The following is a 10460-nucleotide window of genomic DNA, read 5'->3' on the forward strand; positions in this document are numbered from 1 at the left end:
AGGTAGTTCTTAATGCATTCCTGTTATTGCTATTATCATTATTGTTTTTAATGCATTTCCAATTTCTGTGGCTTAGAGGAAGGTGTCTTCATTTCAAATCTTCCCAGCAGGGCAGGTGGGCACCAGCGGGAGCCTGGGCCTGGCCTTATTTATCTAAGGAGCCAGAGGCTGAAGTCCAGCCAGGGGCGTGGGGAGAACGCGCGGTCCCTAGAGCCCCTCCCCTGCCCTTTGAACCCGGACGGCTCTAGCGGCTGGACCAGAGGGCAGCCAGTGGCACAATGCTGCGCCTGCTGGCGTCCAGCTCTGCTCGTGGCCTGGTGGCCCGCGTGGGCGTGCGTCCGGCCGCGGGGCTCTGCCCCCCAGGGCACAGCCCCAGCCGCTGGGCTTCCGATGTCCCCCGGAACCAGCCCCCCAGCTCGGAGTTTGTGGCCCGCTCGGTGGGCGTCTGCTCCATGATGCGGCTGCCCCTGCAGGTCTCTCCGGAGGGGCTGGACGCCGCCTTCGTCGGGGTGCCCCTGGACATCGGGACCTCCAACCGGCCGGGGGCGAGGTAAGGGGCGAAGGACCAGCGCTGGGGCACAGGTGGGATGTGGGAGGTGCACAGACCAGCGCTCTCACCTTGGCTGGGGAGCTGGCTGGGGGCCGGGCTCCAGAATACCACCGGTGGTCTGAGAGCCGAGTTCCTGGTCCCTCAACAGATCACCTCACCTCCCCCCCCCCAGCACCTGATGGGAGGGCTTATTCTCTGTCATCTTGGTATCATCCACTCAGAAGGTTCTGGAACCCTGGCCTGATTCACGTCTCATGCTGTGCCTTGCTGGGGTGGCGCTAAGGAACCCCATCTCCCCTCCTACTTCCTGCTTCTCCGTGGCAGGTGACATTGCACTTGAGAATAGAAGCTGGCTGCCCCTTCACAGAACCTCTAGGTGTCTGCTGACTTACATGCTCAAATTAGGGTATTTTTCCTAATATCAAGTCAAAGGGAGTAAAATCCATTTTCCTAATTGGTAGGGATCAACAATTTCTTTTTAAAAATTAAAAAATTATTTGGATTTATTTGAGCGTCGGAGAGGGGAGAGTTCCAATCTGCTGGTCCACTCCCCAAATGCCCACAATGGCCAGGGAGCTAAAGGCATGAGCTGGAAACTCAACGCAGGTCTCCCACATGGGGCGGCAGAAACCCGATTTTGTGAGCCGTCACCACTGCTCCCAGGATCCGCATCAGTAGGGAGCTGGAGTCATGAGTGGGACCCAGGAGTTGAGCCCAGGAATTCTGATTTGGGATGTAGGCATCTAACTGGCATAATTTTTTTTAAAAAAATTGATTTATTTATTTGAAAGACAATGTTAACAAGGAAAGGCAGAAGGAGAGACAGAGAGAGGGATCTTCCATCCACTGGTTCACTCCCCAAATGGCCACAGTGGTCAGGGCTTGGCCAGGGTGAAGCCAGAAGCCAGGGGCTAGGAGCTTCCTCTAGGTCTCTCATGTGGGTGCAGGGGCCCAAAGATTTGGGGCATTCACTGCTGCTTTCCCAGGTGCACTTGTAGAGAGCTGGATTGGAAGTGGAGCAGCCAGGCCACAAACTGGCACCAGTATGGGATGCCGGCACTGCAGGAGGTGGCTTAATCCTCTGTGCCACAGTGCTGGCGCCATCCTCGCCGCCCCCCCCCGGCCCTGCATTTTAACTGGTATGCCATTTGGCTGTTTCCGTCATTTGGGGAATGAATTATATCTCTCTGGGCGATGGAACATCTCTCTCTCTCTCTCTCTCTCCCCCTCTCTCTCCCTCTCCCTGTTCCTCTCCCTCCCTCTCCCTCTCTCCTTCTCCTTCTCCCTCTCCCTCTCTCCCTCTCTCTCTCTTCTCCCTCTCTCGTGTGTGCTCGTGCTCCCCCTCTCGTGCTGTTTCAAGTAGTTGAAAATATATAAATGCACTTCAGAACGGTGCCTTTAATCTCTTTAATACATAGCCTAGCTCAGTGGTTCTTGGGGGTGGCTTTGGGCCCAGGGGACATCTGGTACTGTCTGGAGGCGGTTTTGGTTGGCACGGCTTGGGGGTGGGTATTGTGACATCTAGTGGGTGTGGGCTGGGATGCTGCTGCAGTTCCTACAAGGTGCTCCCACGGGAGTGAGTCACGGCCCGCCCCCCCCACCCCCCCAAGGCCAGCAGAGCTGAGGCCGAGGAGCCCTGGCCTTCATCTGCACATGGCTGATCCTGATTCTTCCTCCTCCAGATACGGACCGCGACGCATCCGGGAGGAATCCGTGCTGCTGCGGGCAGTGAACCCCAGCACCGGCGCTGTCCCCTTCCAGTCCCTCATGGTTGCAGACCTGGGCGACGTGAATGTCAATCTTTACAACCTCCAGGACAGCTGCCGGCTGATTCGAGAAGCCTATCAGAAAATTGTGGCGGCTGGCTGTGTGCCTCTGACCCTGGGTAATGGTGTTGGCAGGGCAGGTGCAGGTCCCTGCGCTCAGGGTGTTTGTTTATCCAGGGCCCGGCTACAGCTGCTTCTGCAGGGCAGACCACCGTGAAGCTGGACACGGGGCGGACGGCGTGGTTGTATCCCGCTTGGGATGCCTGCATCCTGTATCAGAACGTGGTTTGAGTCCCGGCTCCTTCACTTCCGATCCAGCTTCCTGCTCATGTGCACCCTTGAAACAGCAGACGGTGGCTGAAGTACTTGGGTGCCTGCCACCCACACAGAGACCCGAATGGAGTTCTGTGCCCTTCGCGTCAGCCTGGTTCAGCCCTGGCTGTTGCAGGCATTTGGGGCGTAAACCAGTAGATGGAAGATTCTCGAATTCTCTCTCTCCCTTTTCCTCTCCTTCCTTCCTGCTCTGCTTTTCAAGTAGATGGAAAATAAACCTTTATTAAAAAAACAGCTGATATCGCATAACACATACTAGTGTCTTTTTTTTTTAAAGATTTATGTAGTTATTTATTTGAAAGGCAGAGTGACAGGAGAGAAAGGGAGAGACAGGTCTCTCATCCGCCCATATGCTGGTTGGAATGGCTACAACAGCCAGGGCTGGGCCAGGTCAAATCCAGCAGCCTGGAACTCCATGCAGGCCTCCCACGTGGGTGCAGGGGCACAGGTACTTGGGCCATCATCTGCTGCTTTCCCAGGCTCCTTAGCAGGGAGCCGGATTGGAAGTGGAGCAGCCAGGACTGGATCCCTGGAACTGGCCCTGTGATATGGGACGTCAGTGATGCAAGTGGCGGCTTAGCCCGCTGTGCCACAGTGCCAGCCGTGAAAGAGGACATTCCAGTTCGCTGATTTCAGTCCCTGGGGAAAGGATGGTTACGTTTTGGATTAGCACAGCTGACAGGGCCGGTGGGATTGGATGAGGCAAGTGAGGCACTTGGTGCAAAATTTAAGGGATCAGGGAGACAGTACTCCTGGCTTTTCCCTTTGGCCTCAGGCCCCAGTGTAGCTTGGAACACCATGACCATTGATGTGTCTCTTTAAGAATGTCTGATGTTTTTGCTCATCATGAGTGTTTTTTTTTTTCCTGCATTGACTTTGACTTTTTTCTTTAATGTATTTTATTTATTTGAAAGGCAGAGAGATTGATCTCCCATTCACTGGTTCCCTCCCCAAACACCTGCAGTGGCCACGGTTGGACCAGGAAGAAGTCAGGAGCTGGGAGCTCGGTCTGGGGCTCCGTGTAGGTGGCAGGAACCCAGCTGCTTGGTTCTTCATCTGCTGCCTGCTCGGGTGTGCACTGGGGGCGGAGGCTGGAGCTGGGGGCGGAGCCGGGCCTTGAACCCAGGCACTCTGACGCGAGATGCGGGCGTCCCAGGTGGTGTCTTCATGGCTACACCATACGCCTGCCCCATGGCATTGAGTTTGGTTTTCAAAAGCCCCACATTACAGTTGTTCCGATCTTGAACCTAGGTTTCTTGGCTCCCTTTAAGTTTGGAACCCCAGTAAGTGCACCACACATTTAGCTCATCCTTAACACAGTCCTCAGTCCCAGGCCTGGAAAAGGCTGTCACCAGGGACTCATGGTGACTTTCCGAGAAGTTCAAGATGAGGTTTAATGACCTTATTTGCGAGGAAAACCGCCAAGTCCTGGTGACATTTTATTTTTTTATTTTTTAAAAGATTTTATTTATTTATTTGAGAGGTAGAGTTACAGACAGTGATAAGAAGAGACAAAGAAAAAGGTCTTCCTCTGCTAGTTCACTCCCCAGATGGCTGTAATGGCTGGAGCTGGGCCCATCTGAAGCCAAGAGCCAGGAGCTTCTTCTGGGTCTCCCACATGGGTGCAGGGGCCCAAGGACTTGGGCCATCTTCCACTGCTTTCCCAGGTCACAGCAGAGAGCTGGATTTGAAGAGGAGCAGCGGGGACTAGAACTGGTGCCCATATGGGATGCCTACACTGCAGGTGGAGGATTAACCTAGTGCGCCACGGCGCCGGCCCTGTGCTGGGGACGTTCTACAATGCCACTATGGGGCGGCTCTCCCCTTCACCTCCCCCACTGCCAGGGAAGCGTTTCTTTCTCCTCTGGTTCACAAATTGTGGAAATGATCTATTTTCCAAATATCAGTATTTATTCTGGCCAAATTTGAAGGCCTCCCCTCCTGTGCAGTGGTAAGGAGTGCGTTTTGTGATTGGCATGATCGGAAATCTCAGCTACACCTCTCGTAAGCTCAGCCTCCCGCTCACCGAGCTACCGCTGAGTGCACTGCCCAACGCTTCATTTCCTCATCTGTGAAGTGGGAATGACAGGGCCGGCGCTGTGGCGCAGCAGGTAAAGCCACTGCCTGTGATGTTGGCACCCCATATGGGCACCGGTTCAAGTCCCCGGCTGCTCCACTTCCGATCCAGCTCTCTGCTAGTGGCCTGGGAAAGCAGCGGAAGATGCCCCAAGTGCTTGGACCCTGCACCTACACGGGAGACGCAGAAGCAGCTCCTGACTCCTGGTTTCAGATCAGCCCCATTGGGGCCATTTGGGGAGTGAACCAGCTGATGGGAGACCTCTCTGTCTTTCCTCTCCTCTCTCTCTCTCTAACTCTGCCTCTCAAATAAATAATTCTTTAAAAAGAAAATTATTTACTTAAAGGCAGAGGTACAGAGGGAGAAAGAGAAAAGGAAAGAGAGATCTATCTGCTCATTCACTCCTAAAAGGGCAACAGATGGGGCTGGGCCAAGAAGAAATCAGGAGCCCAGAACTCCACCAGGTCTCCCACTTGGGTGGCAGGGGCTGCTCCCTTCCCCAGGTGCGTTAGCAGCTGGGTTGGAAGTGGGGCAGCCAGGACTTGGGGCAGCATCATATGGGATGTGGGCACCACAATGCGGGTCCCTGTGGTTATATCTTCAGTGTAATGGAAAGGGTGGCAGAATTGGGTAAGTTTAAGATTGCTCTGTGAAATCATCCAATCTGCATTGCAGATTTCTCCTTTTTCCTCTTTGCAGGTGGAGATCACACAATCACATACCCCATTTTGCAAGCGGTGGCAAAACAGTAAGTCCCGAGTGGTGTGGCTTTCAGTGAGCTTTAAAAACGCAGAGGTCTGGGAGCGAGCTGTTTGCAGCTAGACGACACTGGGTGCTGGCAACAGGCTCCCGTTGTTGGGGGGTGATAGGACGTCCCCGGCAGTGAGTCAGAATTCAGGTCGGGCTCCAGGTGCCTCTGTCCGTCACCAGCCCGAAGCCCAGAGCGTGTACTGGGAACACCTCCGGCCCCTCCCTTGCCCTACATCTTATGCTGCACACTCAGCATTGGCAGCTGGCCTCTGTTTTTGGAAGATGAGCCCCTCCTGAAATCCACAACCTGAGCTAACTTCAGCCTCTCTGTTGCCCTAACAGCCCAACATGAAGCTCTTTCAAGATATTCATGGAAAATGGAGTGGCATAAGTTTATTTTGGTGTACGCATTTTTTAAATCTGTGCACATTTTTTCGTAAACTTTTTGAAGATCCCTCCTATGCATGGATGTCCACATTCTTTTCAGCAAAATAAATTTATCTTTTCATTTCGTTGTCCATGATATAATTTTACAGATGGATTTATTTATTTGAAAGGCAGAACAACAGAGGGAGAGATCTTTCATCAGCTGGTTCACTCTCCGAAAGCCTGCAACAGCCAGGCTGAAGCCAGGAGCCTGGAACTCCATCTGGGTCTCCCACATGGATGGTAGGGACATACAAGTCCTTGGGCCATTATCTGCTGCCCCCTGGCCATTTAAGCAGGAGGCTGGATTGGAAGTGCAGAGTAGCTGGGACTCAACCTCTCTACAGAATGCAGGTGTCCCAAGTGGCTGTACCAAAATACCTGCACCTGTTTCCAACGATAGACGGACAAATACTGACTGCTGTGCTGGAGGAGCCTGCCAAGGGGCGGTGTTCGGCCAGGGCTCTTTCCCCAGACAGTGAGCAGACTGACTTTGTAGTGGCGGAAGTCTGCTGCAGGTGGCACAACTCTGGCTACTTTCATCCAAGAAAGAGGTAGAAGGGCCGAGGTGGAGGGAGGCAGCTCCAGGAGTTGTCTGTGGGAAAGAGAAGAGCTGGCTGGAGTCGCGTGGACACAGGTCCTGTCTCAAAGCTGTGTGCTGGCCTCTGGTGGTGTGCTGTAGATGTTCACGCTGCATGGCCGCCAGGGCTTGGTGGAGTCTGTGGTGAGGTAGCTGGGTCAGAGCTGCCTCCTGGTGCCACGGTTGGAGGAGAGGCTCGGGTTCCTGGTTCAGCCTTTAGCCGAGCTCACGTCTGTTGTGCTAGGGCCCTGTGGGTTGGTTTGGTCTCTGAGCTCCGCTGTGGTCATCAGGCATGGCCCCGTGGGGCTGCTGCACGTGGACGCTCACACAGACACGGCTGACAAGGCCCTGGGGGAGAAGCTGTACCACGGGACGCCGTTTCGCCGGTGTGTGGACGAGGGGCTCCTGGACTGCAAGCGCGTGGTGCAGATCGGCATCCGGGGCTCGGCCATGACCTTGGATCCCTACAGATACAACCGGAGCCAGGTGATACACCGAGCCCCCGCCCCCTGCCCTGGCCCCCAAGAGCAGAAAGTGGGGGCGAGAGGCTGAGCTTGCAGCAAGAGGGTCGTGTGGAGTCAGGAGCGAGGAGGCTGGGACACGGAGACGAGCAGAGAGCGGTGCCCCGCTCCCCGGGAGCTGCTACTTCCTCCTCCTCATAGCCACTAGCAGGTGGCTCTCAGGCAAACACACAGGCTGAGACCCCAGTGGAAAATCCCTTGCTTTTAGACCGTGCTGAGCGAGGCCAGTCTTTTGGACAGAGCCGTCCACAAGGGGCTGGCAGGAGCCGCGGGTTTCTCCGTGCAGCGTCGGCAAAGCTTCTCTCTGATCCCTGCTCCGAGGGTCGGCTCTGCCCCTGCCCCCTCTTCCCCCTGCATCCCTCCCCTCCTCACCTGCGGGCTGGCTGTGGTGGATGCCTTCCCGTGGCCTCCCCCTGCAGCGCCTCACCCCCCCCCCCCCCGCCTCCTCAGGGCTTCCGGGTCGTCCTGGCTGAAGACTGCTGGATGAAGTCGCTGGTCCCTCTGATGGCCGAGGTCAGGCAGCAGATGGGCGGCAAACCCATGTACCTCAGCTTCGACATCGATGCCTTGGATCCCGCCTATGCCCCAGGGACGGGGACGCCGGAGATTGCGGGCCTCACCCCCAGCCAGGTAAGGAGGCCCCTGGGGAGGACTCTGGGGCCGGGGTGGGCGACACCTAACACCCCCGTCTCCTGCAACATCAGCTGAGGCCCCAGAAGCCAGGGCAGGATTTACAAGCAGAGCCCCTAGGCTGAGTGTAGGCCTGGAGATGGCTCACGAGGAGGCCGGCGTTGGGCGAGGGCCCTCCGTGCGTCCCTAGGATACACTACTCCTCTGCTTGGTCTTCCCACCTCTGGGACATCTGCAGTCAGTGCGTGGGGACGAGTTTTTTTTTTTTTTTTTTTTTAAGATTTATTTATTATGTATTTGAAAGTCAGAGTTATGAGAGTACGAGAGAGAGAGAGAGAGAGAGAGAGAGAGAGAGAGGTCTTCCAACACTGGTTCTCTCTCCAATTGGCCGCAACGGCTGGAGCTGTGCTGATCCGGAGTCAGGAGCCAGGAGCCAGGAGCCATGAGCTTCTTCCAGGTCTCTCACATGGGCGCAGGGGCCCAAGGACCTGAGCCATCTTCTACTGCTTTCCCAGGCCACAGCAGAGAGCTGGATCAGAAGTGGAGCAGCTGGGTCTCTAACCGGCACCCATATGGGATGCCAGCGCTTCAGGCCAGGGTGTTAACCCACTGCGCCACAGTGCCGGCCCTGGGGGTACAATCTTGTAATACTCTTGGAACACCACAGTCCTCCTTCTTAGGGCTAGGTTTTTTTTTTTTTTTTTTTTTGGTAAAGATTTATTTGTTTATTTAAGAGGCAGAGAGAGAGGGAGAGGTCCTCCGTCCTCTGGTTCACTCTCCAAATGGCTGCATGACTGGAGCTGGGCCATTCCAAAGCCAGGAGTCAGGAGCTTCTTCCAGGTCTCCCACGCGGGTGCAGGGGCTCAAGGACTTGGGCCATCTTCTACTGCTTTCCCAGGCCGTAGCAGAGAGCTGGATTGGAAGTGGAGCAGCCACTGAAGTAGACTTGAACCGGTGCCCATACGGTTTAATGGCACTGCAGGCGGTGGCTTTACCTGCTAAGCCACAGTGCCAGACCCTTGGCTTTTCTTGAAGGCTTCATGTTTGGCATTGATTTGTCTCCGTCTGTGCCACGAGGCCCTCAGGAGCGGTCACGCGTGTTGTGGGAGGCCCAGGGGCGGGGCTGGCAGTCGATACATGGTTGATGAGGGAAAGCAAGGGTTCCTTGGCCCGGGGTGGCTGTGCGTTGGGGGTATCCCTGGGGCTGCTGCCGGGGGGTTCCCGCCGTGGACACTGGGTCTTGATCTCGACAGGCTCTGGAGATCATCCGGGGCTGCCAAGGCCTGAACATGGTGGGCTGTGACCTGGTGGAGGTGTCCCCACCCTACGACCTTTCTGGTGAGTGAGCGCCACAGGTGGCTCTGTGCAAATTCTCTTGATCTCCTTATTATGGAGAAGATGGACAGGTCGCCTTCTGCAACTCGGGGAGCCCGCTGAGGGCATCCCACAGTGAAGAAAAGAAACGGGGCACTGTGCGTCTGGAATGTGAGCTAATTAACCCCGAGTGAACCCCTGGGAGGCAGTGGCCCGTGGGCGCTTCCCCTTATGGGGGGGGCAGCCAAATGCAGCGTGGAGACAGCCACCGATCCGTTCTCCTCTGCTGTTTCACTGGGAAGGGAATTCTCAGGGCCTATGTATTATTTATAGAGAGCTGGCTCAGATTCTGAAAGCAGATGCCACCCCATTCATTTTGATTAGAAAAGCTTACAGTTAGGCCTACTAGCCACCGAGGGTAATTAGCATAGTCCCTATCCTTATTATTTAAAGATTTATTTGAAAGGCAGGGTGACAAATAGAGAGAGACAGAGACAGATCTTCCATCTGATGGTTCACTCTACAAATGACCACAATAGCCAGGTCTGGGCCAGGCTGAAGTCAGGAGCCTGGAACTCTGTCCAGGTCTCCCATGTGGGTGCAGGGGCCCCAGCACTTGGGCCATCTTCGGCTGCTTTCCCAGGTGCATTAGCCTGGAGCCAGATCAGAAGCGGAGCAGCCGGGACTCCAACCAGCGGCCATGTGGGATGCTGGCACTGCAGGCCCCCCAAGTAGCATCTTAATTACTGAGCCAAACTCCCCCCCACTTCTGAATTCTAAACGGTTCCTCCCAGATGTGCTCGTTGGAGGCGGAATGCCAGGGAAAGCAGGCTCACGGGGGTTGGGCATCCCAGGGAAGGGAACGGGAGCCGGGGCTCAGGAAGAGGCAGCACGCAGGGCAGGGGCTGGGGACTGATGCTGCAGGCCGGCCTGTTTTGTCTTTGTAGGAAACACAGCGCTCCTGGCGGCCAACCTGCTGTTTGAGATGCTGTGTGCCCTCCCCAAAGTGACAGCCGTCTGAGTCTCGCGCGGCTGACAAGTCCCCAACAATTTACGAGCCAGCAGCCCGAGTTTACGGCGGCGGCCGTGGCACGATCAAGACGTTCGGCAGAACTCGAACCAGGCGGCTCGCGTGTCCAGAGTCGCAACTGATTTAGAGACAGAGGCCGCTTTCCTGCCGTTTTTCTGCTCTGAACAAAGACCCGAGAGGGGAAGGGGAAGGGGAAGGGGAAGGGGAAGGGGAAGGGGAATGGAGAAACTCACTCAAGATTGTCTGAAAACTGGAGGATTGAAGTAAAGGAGAAACCCATGAAATTCTACACCTGTCGCTTCTTCCTTTATAATACAGCTGCTCCTCTAGGAGCTGAGGGCTCAGCTCGGTTTTCAGGCTCTTGTGAACATAAATAGATTTGAGGAGCTGGCATCGTGGGTTAAGCCTTCCCCCCTTAAAAGATTTTTCTTTATTTTGTTTGAAAGGAAGAGTTAGAGAGAGAGGTCTTCCATCCACTCATTC

The 10460-nt window shown here is 55.3% G+C and overlaps 1 protein-coding gene across 1 annotated transcript; it reads left to right on the forward strand.

The window, feature by feature from the left end:
- The first annotated feature begins 242 nt into the window (after positions 1–242).
- On the forward strand, positions 243–10266 carry AGMAT (agmatinase (putative)). The gene is made up of 7 exons (XM_002722341.5): positions 243–550; positions 2233–2435; positions 5426–5474; positions 6773–6968; positions 7454–7633; positions 8887–8971; positions 9895–10266. Exons 1-7 carry the CDS (start codon positions 279–281, stop codon positions 9966–9968), a joined length of 1059 nt encoding a protein of 352 aa, XP_002722387.1. The 5' UTR covers positions 243–278; the 3' UTR covers positions 9969–10266.
- The last annotated feature ends 194 nt before the right edge of the window (positions 10267–10460 follow it).

Source organism: Oryctolagus cuniculus, chromosome 7 (genome assembly GCF_964237555.1).
Source record: "Oryctolagus cuniculus chromosome 7, mOryCun1.1, whole genome shotgun sequence".
Taxonomy (NCBI): domain Eukaryota; kingdom Metazoa; phylum Chordata; class Mammalia; order Lagomorpha; family Leporidae; genus Oryctolagus; species Oryctolagus cuniculus.